The sequence below is a fragment of the Rosa chinensis genome, chromosome 6 (genome assembly GCF_002994745.2).
Source record: "Rosa chinensis cultivar Old Blush chromosome 6, RchiOBHm-V2, whole genome shotgun sequence".
NCBI classification, from domain to species: domain Eukaryota; kingdom Viridiplantae; phylum Streptophyta; class Magnoliopsida; order Rosales; family Rosaceae; genus Rosa; species Rosa chinensis.
The window spans coordinates 54,981,998-55,000,452 of NC_037093.1; the positions used below are offsets into that span (position 1 = coordinate 54,981,998).

At 38.8% G+C, this 18,455-nt stretch overlaps 6 protein-coding genes across 6 annotated transcripts; 3 read left to right on the plus strand and 3 right to left on the minus strand.

Moving 5' to 3' along the window:
* The first annotated feature begins 1,382 nt into the window (after nt 1–1,382).
* On the plus strand, nt 1,383–2,642 carry LOC112171593 (putative F-box/kelch-repeat protein At4g22430). Its single transcript, XM_024308754.1, has one exon. The coding sequence runs from the start codon at nt 1,383–1,385 to the stop codon at nt 2,640–2,642; it is 1,260 nt and encodes a 419-aa protein (XP_024164522.1).
* Nucleotides 2,643–4,875: 2,233 nt separating this feature from the next.
* On the minus strand, nt 4,876–6,453 carry LOC112171594 (probable galacturonosyltransferase-like 4). The gene has a single exon (XM_024308755.2). It carries the CDS (start codon nt 6,360–6,362, stop codon nt 5,298–5,300), a length of 1,065 nt encoding a protein of 354 aa, XP_024164523.1. The 5' UTR covers nt 6,363–6,453; the 3' UTR covers nt 4,876–5,297.
* Nucleotides 6,454–9,350: 2,897 nt separating this feature from the next.
* Nucleotides 9,351–12,101, plus strand: LOC112170059 (exosome complex component RRP4 homolog). Its single transcript, XM_024307204.1, has 7 exons — nt 9,351–9,592; nt 9,726–9,827; nt 9,924–9,969; nt 10,060–10,149; nt 11,120–11,185; nt 11,267–11,332; nt 11,428–12,101. The coding sequence occupies exons 1-7, from the start codon at nt 9,438–9,440 to the stop codon at nt 11,887–11,889; spliced, it is 987 nt and encodes a 328-aa protein (XP_024162972.1). The 5' UTR covers nt 9,351–9,437; the 3' UTR covers nt 11,890–12,101.
* A 119-nt stretch (nt 12,102–12,220) lies between these two features.
* On the minus strand, nt 12,221–14,044 carry LOC112170061 (auxin-binding protein T85). The gene is made up of 5 exons (XM_024307206.2): nt 13,887–14,044; nt 13,484–13,590; nt 13,034–13,237; nt 12,708–12,775; nt 12,221–12,567 (listed from the first exon to the last, which is right to left on the minus strand). The coding sequence occupies exons 1-5, from the start codon at nt 13,975–13,977 to the stop codon at nt 12,456–12,458; spliced, it is 582 nt and encodes a 193-aa protein (XP_024162974.1). The 5' UTR covers nt 13,978–14,044; the 3' UTR covers nt 12,221–12,455.
* An 86-nt stretch (nt 14,045–14,130) lies between these two features.
* LOC112170058 (transcription termination factor MTERF4, chloroplastic) lies at nt 14,131–16,606 on the plus strand. Its single transcript, XM_024307203.2, has 2 exons — nt 14,131–14,244; nt 14,929–16,606. Exon 2 carries the CDS (start codon nt 14,958–14,960, stop codon nt 16,521–16,523), a length of 1,566 nt encoding a protein of 521 aa, XP_024162971.1. The 5' UTR covers nt 14,131–14,244; nt 14,929–14,957; the 3' UTR covers nt 16,524–16,606.
* A 229-nt stretch (nt 16,607–16,835) lies between these two features.
* LOC112170060 (protein RESISTANCE TO PHYTOPHTHORA 1, chloroplastic) lies at nt 16,836–18,411 on the minus strand. The gene is made up of 4 exons (XM_024307205.2): nt 18,045–18,411; nt 17,493–17,703; nt 17,209–17,378; nt 16,836–17,122 (listed from the first exon to the last, which is right to left on the minus strand). Exons 1-4 carry the CDS (start codon nt 18,294–18,296, stop codon nt 17,096–17,098), a joined length of 660 nt encoding a protein of 219 aa, XP_024162973.1. The 5' UTR covers nt 18,297–18,411; the 3' UTR covers nt 16,836–17,095.
* Between the last annotated feature and the right edge of the window lie 44 nt (nt 18,412–18,455).

Below are 18,455 nucleotides of genomic sequence, written 5' to 3' on the forward strand. Positions count from 1 at the left end.
TTATCTAATGATGTGGCACTGCCACCTAGATTAAACCGATTAAAGAAAAAAAAATTCTATGAATGAGATTCAAATTTGCTCACCACCACTCAATATAAAACTGTCATGTGTTAATTGTTATAAAACATAATTATAGTTAATCATAATATTTTATTAAAAAGATAAATTTTAAGTATTAAATTAATTTTACATGACGTGGCAAGTTTTAATTGGGTGGTGATATCACTACTAAATAAAAATGGTGAGCAAATTTGAATCCTTTGAATGAAGACTTAGATTTCAAAACTTGCAAAGTTGCAGCACGCACCCTCGTCCTACTCCTCACTTAACCCATTTCCTCTTCTCCTCCTTCACCTAAATATACCCAATAACAACCACCAGCTAGACTCTCCGCTTCGGAGTCTCTAATCTGTTTCAACCAAATTGAGTTCAGAAACAAAGGAGAGCAGTGATGGGCTTGTGAGGGCATGCATATCAGATGGATCTCAAGAACTTGGATGAATAGCTGGAGAGGCGCTTCATTGCTTCAACAGGGTTTTGATTAGACCAAGAAACCAATTCGACCATCAACAACCTCACCACTGCTGTCGCCGCCGCTGCAACCTTTACTCTATAGGCATGACTCTATACCAAAATTCATCTTCCGATTTGAAATTTAAAACCCTAGTTCATAGCCCAACATGAAATATAAAACTCGCATATAGGCTTGGCGTTGTCCCTTGCCAGTTGCCACCGCACTCGAAGTAGACAGTCATTTGAATAGTAAAGTAATGAATGTTTAAGTGAAGGGCTAGGAGGACTGGAAGAGAGGAACTAGGGTTGGATCATCATATTTTCATTAAGAGAAAGGTTGAGAACAGCTCAAGGCCTCGAGAAAGCAAGGCTAACTCAGAAAATGAATTTTATTTTTTAAGGTTTTGGGAATTTTTTTCTTTAATCTGTTCAATTTACGTGGCAGTGACGGATCATCATATAACGGCGAACTCAGCATTTAACTATCACGTCACCAACTAACAGATTATTGTAACAGAGTATTTAACCCCGTGTATGAAAATGTATAACCGAACCTAGTTCAGGTACTCAAATGACAAAATTTCATACTTGAATATGAAATTAAAAATGCCCCTATAATTTGGGGGGTGAAAAGTAATTAATCTTAATATATATCTAGAATGTAAGTTGTGATAATGAAATTTATCTAGAATTTTACCCAATATGGGCTTATCTTTTAGTCGTGAAGACGTTTCCTATAGGTTTTGTAAATTTTGTAAATTGATGAGGTTTTTCTTTTCTTATACAACTAGTATTTCATTCCGACTCCATCTAGCCTCTCTCTTGTTCAGATAAATTTCTATCAAACACCCAAGTTTTTTCCGGCCGCCATGAGAATCACTTATAGCAGGGGAATCGCTACTGTTACATTCGATTCTCAGCGTCTCTTAAATATATTCCCGATAGATGATCTCCCCGACATTGTTTTGGTTGACATCCTTTGTCGACTTCCATGGAAGTTTGTTCTTCAATGCAAGTGTGTCTGCAGATCTTGGTTGGCTCTCATCTCCCATCCTTATTTCAATAGCCGTCGTGCTCTATATCTCCGAAACCATTGTGATGACGACGAGAAAACTCTGATGTTCGTCAAAATTTCAAGGCCTGAACATCACGCAAGAGAACTCTTTACAATTTCAAAGCAGACTCCTCCAGTGTTAACAACACTCAATTTTCTTCCCAGGAGCCTCATCCATTCTTTGGATATAGAGCTGGTTGTTGTAGCCACGTACAATGACTTGATTTTGTTGTGTGAAACATGGGGTTTTCAAAGGAAGTACAAGTACTACATCTGCAATATATACACCAAGCAATGGGTTGCTATTCCTCCTACCATTCAATTCCCCCGGCCAGATGTAGTCCGTGTAGGAGTGGGATTTATATGTGATTCCGACTATAGGTGCCTGATTGTACGACTCATTCAGTTTGAAGCAGAACCTGACTTCCGATTAAAGGTGGAGATGTTCTCTTCCGAGACTGGTAAATGGATAGAATCAGTTGTCCTATGCCCGCAAAGGTTTAGACCTGCTGATCTCAAGCCCATTACACCAGCCCTTGCTTACGATGGAACCCTGTACTGGTTAGGTCATGGTGGCTTTCTTATTGGGTTGGAGCCTTTCAAGCTCAACCATAACCATCATTGTCGTTTTATTTCCAGGCTTCCAGTATACTTTCGTGAACTTCCCACCGAGTGCCTGGGTGTGTGCTGGGGTTGTGTGAGGTTGTGCCGGTTGTATGTAAATCATTCGACTCTTGATGTCTGGGAGCTGAAAGAAGATGATGATCGTGAGGTGGATGAAGTTGGAGGCAAAATGATGAAATGGTGTTTGAAAGAGAGGGTCATCGTGGACCAAACTTTTTTGCGGAGTCCCGAGCTTCTGGCTTTGGACCCAAATGATGAAGATATATTGTACCTACGATGTTCTAACTACCGTGAGGCAAAGATTGTAACGTACGATATTCGTACAATGAAGGTGATTGACATCTCTCGAAAGTTTCCATGTCCTGATTTTCACATGGATGCCTTTCCATTTGTGCTCCCATGGTGGCAGTGGCCAACCCCAGTTCCTAGACTAGACTGCCACACCAATTAATAATTTAATATGCCTTTGATTCTATTATTTCCAATTGGAGCAAAACAATTGTACTTTCTGTTTTGTTGAAACGCTAGATTAGTTGTTCTTTCATTTCCTTGTTTCAATACTCGTATTTGTGTGTGTGTGTATATATCTATATATTTTTTTGAGCACTCCTCCTGAAGGGGTCAACAAAAAAATAGGTGGTGGAGAATGAAATGAAGGAGATACTGAAGAGCTATATGCAAAGCCCATGTAGCTAACCGGTGAGCCATTTCATTGGCCTCCCTATAAATATGATGGAACGGGGATTCTAAAAGCTCATGAAAGTGTCTGCCAATGTCCTCATAGATGGGGTGCAAACGCAACCCATGTGAATCAGTGGAAGATAGGTACTGCACCAAACCAAGGTAGTCTTACTCAACACCGGTTCCTCCTTGACCGGCCAAAACATGGATTTGGTGATGTGGTGACCCTCAAACACCAAATTGTAGCTTCCACCGGTTTCTCCTTGACCAGCCAAAATTGAGATTTTCTTGACCCAGTCCAAGAAATAGGGCAAGGGGTTGACAGAATTCTTGCCCAGTCGAAGAAGCTGCCAGCTCGGCCCAAGAAGCAACGTGGGTGATGTAAGCCGAAGGGGTACAGAGGCTGAATGTTGCAGAAGATCGTGAGTAGCCCTTTTTTTGTCGCGTAGCACTGGATTGCTTCATGCGTGCAGGAGACGCCACTTTTGTTGTGTAGCGCTAGTGGGAGGGACAGCCGCAGGGACGTGGCAGTCAGCTGTTGGGAGGTTTGGAATTTTAAAACTAATTGGTCAATTAACCTTGCAACCAACGGCCAAGGAGGGCAGTGTATGAAGCCTAGCTAAGTAGCTAGGCCCTCGATCTTATATATACAAGCACAAAATCGTAGAAATTCCTTCTATTTGCACAAGGTTTCTTATATCTTATGATTAATGATTGTGGGCAAATCATCAGTTGTACTTTGTGCCAAGTAAACATATATTTGCCCTCTCCTTTAATTTTTGGGTCATTAATTTGGATTATGCATGAAGCAATTTGGTGATGTACGTTTAGCGGCATTTGTAATTTGCTCGTACTTTTTACATTGTTTTTGAGCAATATATGCATAGAGGTATTGCAGCTTAGGAATATTAATGAACTGGCTGAAATTATAAATTCTGATGCTTTTGATGATAGAACATAAAACCTTAGCTGCAATATATAGATCATAAAATTCCTGGTTGCCTTGGTAGTAAGTGGAAGGGATTGGCATTTTCTGCTGAATTGCTTTAGTAGAACACGTACTGCCTTTGTTTAAGGGTTAAGAGTGCAATTGAAAAGTGTAGAAAGTTGATTTAAACTTTAAATCACCGATTTGTCAGCCTGCGTTTCATTCACTTAATTTGTTCCCATTTATCTATCTCCAACACTTGGGTTTAAATCATCGAATTGTTCAAATTGACTTTTGTCATATTTTTTCGTTGTTAAGAATCTTTTTTTTTCGTCGTTAAGATCAATAAAAATCACACAAAACATAACTGATGGCTACATAGATCAAAGAAAATGATACTGCAAAAGCTTCAGTCATTCATAAAAGAGTTGAGCAATACAAAGAGCATAATTGGAAGACTGTCCCAATTTTTCCCTTCATGACATCAATTCCAGTTTCATCCAAACACTAAAATTGTTAAATGGGAATGTAAATGCTCTTTCCATTCGGAAGCAAGAAAGGATAAAGATCCGTTCTATCATTCTAGACAACCAAACGGGGCCTTTGTCTATAGTATATATGACATTTTATTCTTCTATTTTCCCCTCAAAACTTGATCAAGGAGTCTTGATCGAATCAAACGTAGGTGTGGAAGCTAACGTACAGGTTGTATGGGATATTTCTTCTTTGTGAAGATGTTAATTTCGTGTACATACGCGGTGTGTTTGGTATTGGTAATTGTTTAGCCCCCACAAGCAGCATGAATTACTTTCCTGATTCTTTTTCCTCAGTTTTAACAGGTAAACCCTAACTTGTACCCCAAGTCAAAATTATCATATAAGTCTATTCCAGTAATCTCACCCTGACCTCTCTTCTAGATCTTCTGTAGTTCCGCTATATGGTGGAACTAATAAAAACGTATAGACAAACTGAGGTAATTGAGAGGATTACTTCTGGCAATCAAATCTATTCTATATACAAATTAAGGAGTACATAATATATATCAAAAAGAGAAGAAAGAAAAAGAACACTCAAATAATATTAGTCTCTTCCTCCTTGTGTAAACTATGCCACTAAAAGACTCCTCTAAAGTATATATGCCCATAACCATTAACAACAGTACAAATTAGTCCTTTCTTCTTAATTAGCACCCTAGCTTGTGGAACAAAGAATTAAACCCTGCATCTAGTTAACCATCTTCAAGCCAAACCAAAATATTATTTCCCACCCATTTTTTTGTTTTCTCCCCTCTACAATTTAATCGATCCAATTAAAGAAGAAAAGCTAAAGAAATTAATAAAAAGGTAAAGGCACATACCCATTAACCATTTTCACCTTCTTCCTCTTTTCAATTAAACTATTTCAAACTCCCTTATCCCCATTGCCTCATTTTGATCCAACTGATCAAATTAGCTCCACTCGTCAGTATCCTTTTTGTTTGGCTCTTTCTTGGTCTCATCATTCTTCGAAATAATGCGCAGACGAACGGTAGAGATCGTACGGAGCCCAGAGATGATCCACGGTGCAAGGCTTTCTTGAATCTAACCTCAACCAGGGTTTTCCCTTCCCACTCCAATGAAGCAAGCTAATAGGACCAGGATGCAAACTCCTACATTTTCCTTCAAGATTGTCGCCGCCAAGCCCGTGTTGGTTCCACCTGTGATCCACAGCCCTAATATCTCCCGCCAAAACCAACAAAAAAGGTGGCAGAGACCCCAAGTGGTAAATCCTCTTCTGCTTCTGCACCGTCATCCACTCCTCCATTTTCTTAGTGTAGCCACCTTGTCTCCACCTGTCCACATCCACCACCATCACCCCTGTATTGAAATAGCAAGGATTTCGGCCCCCAAACGTTTTCGAAAGTTCCCGGTCGGACCAAAACACGTCGGTAAAGTATTGTGTGAAATTCGCGTGACAGTACTCCGGTGCAGCCAATACCTTGCCTTGCAAGTCAACCTTCCATAGCTTCGCCACGTCATCGACCACCACGAGGTCCGAGTCCAGGTACAAAACCCTCTTCACGTCCGATGGGATGATGTCAGCAAGGTATATTCTCGCGTAGTTCAAGGGCTGGTCTAGGGCTTGGCGTACGGACTTCGATATCTTGCCACGTACCTTGCTGGAATCGAATCGGTAAACGTTGAATTTGAGATAGGGGAAGGTGGCATTGATGTTGGAGAGTACGTCGGGCTCGAACCGGGCCCACAGGAAGTGGAACTCGACCATCTCCGGGCATGTGGAGTGCTGGAGGATGGAAAGCACGGCGGCCATCGTGCCCCGCAAGTAGTTAGAGTCCAACGTCATGGCAATGTGGATCCTCTCCTCGCCGCTGCAGGAGTCGCCATTCCGAAAGGCCGGGGCCTCTCGGAATATGTTGGCAACATCCGGAGAGGGCTTCCGGATGATGCCGGCCAAGCGTATACCTTTCGCGGCTGGGAGGTGGTAGTGGAAGAGGACGAAGAAGACGAGAAAGGGGGAAGACAGGAGGCCCAGACGGTGGCGGGTTGTCGGGGAGGAGGCCATCCTGTCCTTTTAGTTGTTATTTACAAAACGGTGGAGCCAGTCAAGGTTGAAGAGGAGGAGGGAGAGTGGTAGCCATTGTGAGAAGATTTAGGGGGGAGAGGTTAGAGATTAATGACTTTATACGAAACGATCGAGAAGGGAAACAAAGTTGGTGACATTGTGAGGAAGAGAAGATTCTTCGGAGGCTTTTGTAATAAGGTAAAACCTATGTTGCAGAATCATGCACTGAAAATCATCCAAAACTGTTGATTCGTATAGTAATTTTTTTTTTTTTTGAAAGAAAATAGTGATTGTTTAAATGTTTGTGTATCAATTTTAGCCACTTTGTTAATTACCTACCTTCCGTATTTTGTTGCCTTCTTGATAGGTGCGCAATGCGGATTTTTAGTAGTCACGGTATCTTTTACATAATCAAATCAGTTTCATAAAAACGATTTTTTCCTAATCGAAGTGAAAAGAGTCAAATTTTCTTCGTCCAGTTGAGAATTACTTTTTTTTTTTTTTTTTGAGTTGTAATGCCACGGGGTGAAATAATATATTCATCACAAACCAGAATGGGTGGTTCTAGTTGGACCTCCAAATTTGCTATTTGGACCTCTTATAAGTATAGCTCAAATTTACTTTTCAGAATACTTGAAAAGCTAAATAGACCTCCTTATTTTTACCAAAACGCCCTTGAACATGAGATACAATAATCTGTTACTCTATTTTTTATCTCTATCTTCAACCACAAGAAGAAAAATGAATCAAAATCACATGATATTTCTCTCTTCTGATTATGTCTCTCCTCCACCAAAATTAATTAGTGGGTTGGTTCTTGATCTTAATATGTTGCTAGAATCCCTTTGAATTTGGTAAAAGAAGGATTTCGCTTGGAAGATTGAGTAATAACTATATCATAATATTCAATTAATTTAATTTAAGAAAATTCAAAATCAGATTGTTTTAAATTTACTTTTGTATTAAATGATGGGCCATGTATATAAATGATTATTTTTACTTAATTGTTTTAGGTAAATTATAAAACTATATGGCAATACAAGAAAATTCCGGAAAAAGAAAAAAACAATTTAATTGAATATTATATTTGGAGAGGTAATAAGAGTAATTTTTTTTAACCACCACATGTGGTCGAGTTGGTAAGAGCCTCTAGGTGTGGAACCCCTATATCCGGGTTCGAATCCCGCCGACGCTTATTGGAGTTAAATTCCAATATATTCTTGGTGGCCTGGGGGGAGGAAGCGTTCTGACAAGATCCCCCGAGCACGGATTAGTCTCTGAGCCTAGGAAACCTTTGAGGACACCATGTGATTGAACAATAATTTTTTTATATTTTTTTATATTTTTAATAAAAAAGAGTATTTTTTTTTTTTTGCATTTTTCTTACTTTGTCCTTATTTGTCTTTTCATATGACTTGACAAACTCATTTAATAATTGAAAAAACTTACAGGTCCAAATATCAAATTTGGAGGTCCAACTAGAACCACCCCATCTTTTTTCTGCTTGTGAGTTCTGCTTTTGTGTTTGTTAATATGGAAAAGTCTGTTTAGTATAAAGGATTGCGCCAGATCAAAGCTCATAGATACATATCAAGGAAAAACTTATCAAACCTACATAACTGAAACAAACTAAATTGGTTGGTTTTAATTTTGATAATCTAACAGTTGAAAATTGAAACCGAACTGAAAAAATGACCCAAACGTACCCTTTTTCTTGAGGTATATATATGTCCGAGAGGTCGGACTAAAATGACTTATTTTTTGTTTTTGAAGATACTTGGTTTTTCAACAACTCCATACAGGTTTCTACTTGCAAAAATCTCATGTTTATAGTGAAGCATTTTCTAAGTTGCACTCTTGTTGTTGTCTACCGATAGCTGGTATAATAGTAACTAGTCTTCTTCATACATGCATGTGTAATAATTTTTTTTAATAAAAAAATAAATGAAATAAAACAGTTATTGCGGAGAGAAAAAAGAGAAGGTTGTGAGATCATTTTTTTTTTTAAATTTTCATAATAGAAATTTATTTTATAATTGTCACATTTATTCTTGTTAAAGTTTTTTAATATTTAAGGGTTAAATCTATTAAAATTTTGAGTTTTGGCTAACAAAATCTCTTGTCTTTTTTTTCTTTTTTTTTGAATTGGCCCTATGGGCCAAAAAAACGCTAGGCGCTAGTCGGGCGGTGACCCAGGGACTAGCGCCTAGGGGCCTAGGCTCCCGCCTAGGCGGGGATTAGGCGGTTTTTTTTTTTTTTTAATTTTTAAATTATTTTAATGACATATAATAATATAAATGACAATATTTAAAGTCTAAAAATTAATTATAAATATAAAAATAGTCAAAATATAGAATAAATTAGGGTTTATGACCGCCTAGTCCCCGCCTAGCACCGCCTAGCACCACCGCCTAGCCCGCCTAGTAGCCCAGCACCTAAGGGAAACGCCTAGGCCAAAATCGGAGCGGTTCCTTGCCGCCTAGCGCCTAGGCCGTTTTTTAGAACATTGGGCACAGTCCAGTCCACCATCTCCTCCCCTCACCCATCGTACATCACAGTTCGGCCAAGTTTTGGCCGACCCACGGCTCCAACCAGCGTGGCTTCGATCCGCCCCGCCACACTGTCATCCGGGCGATCCAACAATAATAATATAGATAATAATAATAAATAAATAAATAAATAAAATTCACACTCTTTAATTTACGATCTACACTATTTCTTTATTTTTTGGTTGAAATTTTTATAAAAAGACAAAATTCAACGTATGAAAGAAAAAATTTATTTATTAAAAAAAAATAAGAAATGTGTAGATTGTAAAATAGAGAATGTAAATTGTAGATTTCACTCCAAGTGGTGAGCAATATTGAGTCTACAAGGCCCAGTTAGTGTTGTGTCCGTTTTAACGTGGGCTCGTGTTTCTAATCGGACCCGATCGGTGCCTCCCAAATTACCCAAAAAAAAAAAAAAAAAAGTCTCTTTTGGTCCTTTAGAGAGTCTGAAGTCTCTTTTTGTCCTAAGAGAGTCTAAAATCTCAGGCGAAGGTTTAGTTAGGGTTTTTGAAACAGTGAGTGAAAAATGAGAGGGTTGCAGCTCTCCTTGAACCAAACCCAGAAGGTTCGCCTTCAGAGAGCTCTGGAAAAGCTCGAGTCTCTGTCGTCAAAACCCAATTCCAATGCTTCTGTTATCGTCGCCGATTCCATCCCCGTTAACCACGAAGACGGACTTCTCAAGTACCCACCTCGAATCTCCCTCTGAAATGTTTAAATTCGTGAAATTTCGGCTTTGGGTTTTTATGAAGTTGTCATCTTTGTTCAAGAATGCTTCTGGGTAACTTTTTTTGTTTTTTTTTGGGTGTGAATTCAGGGGACATGGGACCTCTGAAGTTAACGGTGAAGTTGTTGCGACGGTTTGCGGCGTCGTCGAGAGGGTTAATAAGCTGGTCTATGTGCGTTCGTTAAGAGCTAGGTAGTTACTGATTCAGTGTGCATAAGTTTTTGTTTTGATTTATTTCATTGTGTTTTGGTCTTTGTGATAATTGAATTGTGGAAAAAATGATGGTAGGTACAAACCAGAGGTTGGAGATATCATAGTAGGGCGTGTTATCGAGGTAAAAGCATAAGAATGTTCGATTTCTTTGAGTTAGTTAGCTGACATTTTGATGCTTTTGTTTGTTTATTGATCATGAATTCTTGTTCAGGTTGCTCCGAAACGTTGGAGAGTGGAGATAAACTATAGCCATGATGCAGTGTTGATGCTTTCTTCAATGAACTTACCCGATGGCATCCAGGTAAAACTGTTAACTGAATTGTATCATGTTTCAGTAGCGATGAAGTTCTTTTACCGAATATGATTCTTAGTGTTGCTATGTAGTGGACTCAGAATGGTGCACAAAGTTGCAATAGAATGCTAGATGTTTGTTTTTTTTAATATATTGATTCCAACCAACTGTTACTGATGGCAATGTTAACTAACGCATGCAAGTCTGTTTCATACACTCAGCTGTGACTCCGTCTGTGTTTAAATCTGGGAGATGTCATATCTGTAATGTTCATCAGTAGCTGTGAACAACTTTTATCAAAGATTCAAGTCTCAGTGTTGCTAAATAGTTGACTAGTGGTGCAAAAGGCTAGGACAAGCTAATTAGTTTGTTGTTTAGTACAAGTGGCCCAATCAATTATTATTGATTGGTCACCCACATAATGATTATTGAAGCCAAGATTGCCAGCATTCAACATATGTTGCGAACCATGGAATTCTTTTGTAATTAACTGTCTGTGCATTAGTGTGTTTGTAAATCTGTAAGATGCCCCAGCTGTTCTAAATCTTAACTTTTGTGTACCAGTGTGTTTCCTAACACAAATGTGACTTCATTTGAGGAACTTAATTGGAATTTATTTAATCCATTAAAACTGGCATAATTCCTATCATCACCCCTCTAAAATGGAAATACAGTGAGTTCTGTTTGGTTCATTCATTATTCTAAATTGATGGACTATACTTGAAGGTAGGTTCCTCTAGTTACTGCCTTTTGCTCGATAGTTATAAGATTATAACTGTAAATTTTATTTATTGGACGTAGTATTGTTTTATTTGTTAATGAGAAAGCTGCTAACTGTCAAAAAATGCATTTATAGTAGTAATACAAAAGGGTAGCTACAAGACTTCATTTTTTGCTCATCTGTGAATGTTCAACATATTGTGAGCTCCTCTTTTATCATGCAATGACCTCATTTAAGTTTCATTCCTTTGTTTGCTAGAGGCGTCGAACTGCTCTGGATGAGCTGAACATGCGCACTATTTTTGAAGAGAACGATGTCATTTGTGTAAGTCCTGTAACATAGGTCAGTTAAGAAAATGATGAACTGATAATCTGTTCCATCTCTCTAATAATTTGTCTTTTCCAGGCTGAAGTTCGTGGTTTTCAACATGATGGTTTACATCTCCAAGCAAGAAGTCAGAAGTATGGGAAGGTATGTCTTTCTAGTAATTTTTGGACTCCTATTAATATTTCTCTGAATAACCTTTCAATAGTGATTATAATCAAATATTATAAACCTTAATGCAGCTTGGAAGGGGCCAAATGCTCACAGTCCCTCCTTATCTAGTGAAAAGACGCAAACAACACTTCCATAATTTGGAAAAGTACGGAATTGACCTTATTCTTGGCTGCAATGGATTCATTTGGGTTGGTGAGCATGTTGAAGTTACAGACGATATGGTAGTGGATCAAGTGAGCAATTCTGAACAACAGAGCGCCAAAGCTGATAAAAAAATTCTAAGCCCTGAAGAGCAAGAAAGAAGCTACACTCCCCAGGAGACGAGAGAGAACATCTGCAGGACTGCAAATGCTATTCGCGTATTGTCTACTTTAGGCTTCAATATTACGGTTGAAGTGATCATGGATACAGTGGAGTTGAGCATTTCTCTTAAACAACAGGTTCCCATACATGAAATGCTTGGTGCAGAGTTTTATGTTCTTGTTGCAGAAAAGGAGGCCGCAAGGAGAAGTTTGACTAAAAAGAAATGATGATTTAACTTTTATTTGAAAGAACTTTCTTGTACCATCTTTTTCTTTCTCTTTTGTGTTGCGCCTTTAAGTTATCAGAAGAAAATCAGCGAACGGATAAATTTTTGTAAGGTATCCCCGGGCGTGTGGATGGATATTGGGAGCATACAGCTGCCCATCACTACTAACATCAGTCTTAAGTCTTTATCAATAGAAAGTTCCCAATTGTTTAATCTGTGTTTTAGAATACAAAACATGTCTCCTTGACCTAGAGCCCACCTGAAAATGTATAGGTTGTAGAATAGACTTGACGATGTACATTGAACAACCCTGTCCGAATAATTTGCTACAATTGGAATCACGAGATACTTTTGAGTTTTGATCATTGCATCTAATTCAATTTTAAATGCAGTAACATGATGTTATAAATTGTTAACAGTTGAGATCATCAGATCATTCAGAAACTAGTTGCATTTGTCACTAACAATCTACCAAAACTTGAAAGTCTGAAAAATATTTTGTACTCATTCCTCTCAAAGATTTTTGATACTAGTTGCTTTACACCAGTTGTATACAGGGTCTCAGATTCACAGCTCATCCTTTGGAGGTGGTTCCAGTTCAAGGCATTCTTCGTCCCAATCGTAGGGAAACTTTAGTTTCGCTGCAGTGTGAGGCATTGACCAGTTTTCATATATGAACCTGAAATCAAGGATTCAAGTAGAAAAAGATTAAAATAGAACAAAAGGAGAGTAAAGAAGTATCATATAACTCATGGTTATTCAAGGAACATGAAGCAATCTAACAGATCAATATTAAACACGGAGGGAGACAGATCATACACTTTAATGGGCGGACGAGATATGACAACAAGCACCTGCAAATCCTCATGCTCATTTGTATTTCGCACCTGGAAAGCGATAGGAAGGATAAATACGCAAAACCACATAAAAGTATTTTCAAAAATCCATTAGAGAATAATGTATCTGCTAATAATACAATTAGCAACTCCTTGATCCAATTCAAAATCCACAACCTAAACTCAAAACTCAACTATGGACACACTTGCCTGGTTAACTGCCAACCCCGTAATAGTTTATAAATGAGAAAAAAGGTACATCAACTGAATCAACGTCATGGATTTCATTGGCATGAACACACTAATTACCTGGTGAACATCGTTAACAGGGATGTGAAATGTGCTATTTGCAAAGATGAAGAACTCTTCTGGCTTTCCAGGGTACTTCTCATGTGAGCTTGGTGCTAGGTACATAGTTCCACTACCCCTTAGGACAACAAACACTTCTTCACAAGAATGCCTGTGTATCGGTGTGCCTGACCCTGGAGAAAATGTTTGTAGCCAAACCTCAACCTGTAAAGCCAGTAATTTCATTACATATTGCCCCCAAAAAGGATATCTCCAAGTTAAACTTGTTCATCACAAAGAAAATGTATAATGTCTACAGACAGTCACATTAAAACATCACCAACATGAGCATTTCCTTCCGATAAACTTCAATATAATTCTTCAAAGATCATCGGTCTATTATCTACATGACATGGCCTTCCAATTCCCAAAAGCACAAGAATACTAAAAACTTTCACATCAACTCTGTACCTCTTTCAAGCCGAGCAAGAGTGAGCCTGCAACAGTAGTGTGTGCCAAACCTCCCCTTCCATAGTTATTCTGCGGAAGCTCACTGATATTCCTTACCACAGGAAACTCTGCATCAAAAATTGACAACAACACTAAACTTAGTTTCAGAATCCCAGCAGATAACCAAAACTAAAATTTTCAATACAGAAATGAAGCAAAACCAAACACCACCGGAAATTTCATCAATCGTGTACCAAATGCGCATTAAAACCATAAATCCATGAACAAAATAAACAACCAAGTAGAAAAAACCATTAGGGTTCCAGTCATACTAGTCACTAATCCAAGCCTGCAAATTTTGAAGCACAAATTATACAATCCATGTTACTTGATTCTGGGTATTACCCACAACTCCTAAACCCACCTTGAGCTGAGCATTTGGAAGCTTCAGATATTGCAGAGAAGGACAGCAAGCTCAAGAAGAAGAAGAGGAAGATACTCCCAGTCCCAGCCATTGTTTCTCACTGATTCTACCACCTTCCATATTCCGGGTATTAATACACAGACGTGAAGGAATATGAGCCGTTGGATCAAAGCAACGGCCCACATCTGTTTTGACCCGTAACCCGAACTCGTACCCGTTTGGCCTATGGGATGTGGGATAAGAGGCACAACGACCGTGCCAGTTTCCTCCATTAGTGAGCTGCCCAGTTCATATAAGGGTCGGGTCTGGATGAGCCGTTAACCCCAAAACTTGGGTCTGAGTCAACTCGCCGGATTAGGTAAGCTGCTGCTTCTTCTTCTTCTTCTCCTTCATTGTGTGTAAGTTTCTACAAGTTCAGAACAGTACAGTGACCAAAAATGTAGATAAAGGAAACTGGAAAATGATAAGGTTATGGCTTTTGAAGCGTAAGAGTTGGTGAAATCTTCTGGGTTGTGAGGCTTTTATGTTTATTTGGTAGCAGAAAACAAAAGGAGGCATTTTTTTTTTCTTTTTCTTTTTTTTTCAAAGTTGGTATTTTGATTTATTGGACTGGAGATGAAAGAGTGATTCATTCTTTTTCATAGTTAACCAAATCCCTATGATTTTCCCTCTTCTGGGTTGTCTCTGTTATTCAAGGATGAACGGCTTACCAAATTTCAATATAAAAAAACCCAGTTTTTCAATGTTATCCAAGATAATAGAGATGGAACAAGCACTATGTAATTTGGGCCTCATCTGGTTGTTGTGAAAGTATAAAGAGAAGTTGGAAATGATCTTTAGAGTTGGTGTCAGAATGTGGTTTCATAATTTATATTCCTAGATTCATTATTCGATCTTTAGAGATGAAATTTGAGTCATTTTCTTGCCTATGTTAAATCATTGCCATTATTTTCTTTTGCCAGTATGATTTGTTTTGAATGAAGTAGATATTTGTGTTGTGTTGTCAGCTTCGTTTTATATGTCTTCTTTTTCTTTTTGACAGATTCATTGATAAATCTAAACACTGGGAATATGAGGATCATAAGCTATGCTGGTGTTACAAAACCCAGCTTTTTGCTTGTGCATCCGGAGTTACCAGCACTTGCATGGAAGCTGCAATTAACTTCTATATCGCCTCGAATCCCTCGTACTCGTGAGAAGTTGGTTGGGTTGACTACAAGGTCTCAGCATTCTGATACTGGTAGAACACAAGCAACCAGATATGCGGATTCATCTGTGTCAAAGACAAAGTCCAGTCGTTTGGGTCAGAGACAACGAGGCCCTTCATCATTGTATAGTCGTCCTAGTCTTTTAGATATGAAGAATGACAAGGTGGCAAATCGTGCCCGGGTTTATGATTTCTTACGAGGAATTGGTATTATTCCTGATGAGCTTGATGGTTTGGAGCTTCCTGTTACAGTTGAAGTTATGAGGGAGCGTGTGGATTTTCTTCACAACCTGGGGCTTACAGTTGAAGACATCAACAACTATCCACTTGTTCTAGGCTGCAGTGTGAAGAAGAACATGATTCCTGTGCTTGATTATCTTGGCAAATTGGGTGTTAGGAAATCCACTTTCACCGAGTTCTTGAAAAGATATCCGCAAGTCTTACATGCTAGTGTGGTTGTTGACCTTGCACCAGTGGTCCAGTATCTTCAAGGAATGGATATCAAGCCTGATGATATTCCTCGTGTACTTGAAAGATATCCAGAATTGATGGGATTCAAGCTTGAGGGAACCATGAGCACGTCGGTGGCTTATTTAGTTGGCATTGGGGTTGCAAGAAGAGAGATTGGAGGTGTTTTAACTAGATATCCTGAGATTTTGGGAATGCGTGTAGGTAGGGTGATCAAGCCTTTTGTTGAGTATCTTGAAAACTTGGGTATTCCAAGATTAGGGGTGGCTAGATTGATAGAGAAGCGGCCGCACATTCTCGGTTTTGGATTGGAGGAGAGTGTGAAACCAAATATTGAATCCCTTTTGGAGTTTCATGTTCGAAAAGAATCACTTGCTTCTGTTGTTGCACAATATCCTGAGATAATAGGAATTGACCTAAAGCCTAAGCTTTTGAGTCAACAGAGTTCACTCAAGTCAGTAATTGATTTGGGTCCGGAGGACTTCGGTAGAGTTGTTGAGAAGATGCCACAGGTTGTTAGCCTGAGTGATAAACCCATGATGAAGCATATCGATTTCCTTAATAATTGTGGGTTCTCTTTGGAACAAATGAGGAAGATGGTCACTGGGTGCCCCCAGTTGCTTGCTTTGAATCTTGACATCATGAAACTTAGCTTTGATTTCTTTCAGAAAGTGATGCAAAGGCCTTTGGATGACTTGGTTGCTTTCCCAGCATTCTTCACTTATGGTCTGGAATCCACCATAAAACCAAGGCATAAGATGGTAACAAAGAGAGGGTTGAAATGCTCTCTTGGATGGCTTCTCAATTGCTCTGATGAGAAGTTTGAGCAACGGATGGACTACGACACTATTGAAATGGACGAGATGGAATCATCGCCATCATTCGACATGAATACTCTCACAGAACCAAGGAGTGATGAGTCAGGTTCAGACTATGATAGTGATGATGATGAGTATGCATAGAATCATGAGTCAATCCCAGGGGTTTTCTTGTAGAGTTTTTGAATGTTATATTATAAAAGCTAGTTTTTTTTGCTTTTAGCGTCTTAGCATTCTACCTATACACAAACCCAAACAAAACTACTTCCTCATAAGGAATTGAAGGGGCAAGTTTGCTTACCCATCTAACCCCTATTACCGGCTCTGATATTTATCCATTTCTCAACACGCTGTAGTGTAAGATATACGTATTAGTTATGTTCTGTACTAGTATATCTGCAAAGTGACAAGCTTGTTTGCTTTGAACTTTCCTATTTCTGATTGTTTTCTAGAATCCAGAACAAGAGCAAAGAACATGTATGGAAAATAGTATTCATGACATTGTATATACAAACAGATCATTGCACTACTTTGTTCACTATATCTTCATTTGTTAATATCCCAAAAAATTCTGCTATCTCGCCCTGCAACTGAGGAAAGCGCCAGTATGTCCTCAAAATGTACAATCTTCCTTGTACTAGGGGCCATCATCATTCAGAAAATTTATACAAGGCTATATGCCTATGTTCTCTGAAGAAAGCAAGTAATTTGGATTCCTAGTCTTCTCTTTGTAGCCACCCCAACTGTAGAAAAATAGACCTGATGTTAGCAGAAACGAGAGTAACACGTTATTGAAGGAAATGGCTTATTTATAGATCTGATTGCATACCTTCCACGCATACATGGCAAAGAAGGCTACGGTATCAGCAGACCAAACAACTGCAAACGACTTGACGAAAAATGGGATTGTCACGTTGAGTAATGGAACAAGGAGAAAAAGATAGTTCAGAGCTTCCTTCTCATTTTTCGAGCAGTCTCGGGCACGCAGTGAAGGAATTGCTGCAAACGATAGTTACATTCTTCGTTAAAATGTTTGATCATTTGCACTCTAGCTAAAGTAATATGATTTAGTATACAAAGTGTGCAAATAAAACCTAGTAGGGGATTACTTACTAAACATCCAAATGGACCACATTCCCATTAATCTCCAAAGGTCTGGTTCATTTGATGGGAATATGAGATTGTAAGACAGAACTCCACCTAAGAGCATGCAGGCATAAGCTTGAACCTCGAAAACGGTGTACAAGACGGAACCAGGCACTGCCGGGTTTTTGCTTGCTGTTGAAGCCCTTGGTGCAAATGTTGCAGCAGTCTTCTGAACAACCTGTGTGCAAATGAAAGCATTGATCTTGAGAGGAATTGAGGACATCATAACTTTCTCTCCCATAACGGTCTATTGTAATACTGCTACATATGAAGATATGTAAAAACTGAATCTAAAAATAGCAGAGGCCTATTTGTAAAACTAGATTCCAGGATTACAATGCTTGATTAAATTACATTCATCTCAATGGTACAATAATACCATTTCTTTTATCCAAGAAAACCCAGTTAACATAACAAGTCTGTTTCTACAACGGTACAACCCAATTTCAAAACCTTCAAACCATTTACAATACAGACCCAAGTCTGGGTATACGCAGTAAAGTTGAAAAGAAAACCAACCTTTTTGAGGTCCTTATCAAGTGGTGCAGTAGCTGATATAGTAGAAGGCTTGGTTGCTTCCTTTGGTTGAGCTTCTAGCTCTTGTTTCTGTTCAGCTTCTAACTCATTGGCATTGGCATTGGCATAAACTTTGAAGCAGATTTTGGTAGGAAATGAAGTATTAAAGGGTGATATGTTTCTCTGGTTTGAAATGTTAGAAGGAAATCTTGAAACTTGATAATTGCAGAGGGATGTTGAAGTTAAGGTGTTCATGTTTAAAGGACTCCGCTGCAAGAGAGAGGAGCAGAGGACCCCTGAGAATTCAACAAGGAGGAGCCACAGAGAAACAGAGGGAGATAAGATACTAAAGGCTCAAACCAAATTTGGGTTTGGGTCTCATTTGAGCCAGACGTATATGTGGCCCAATCATAT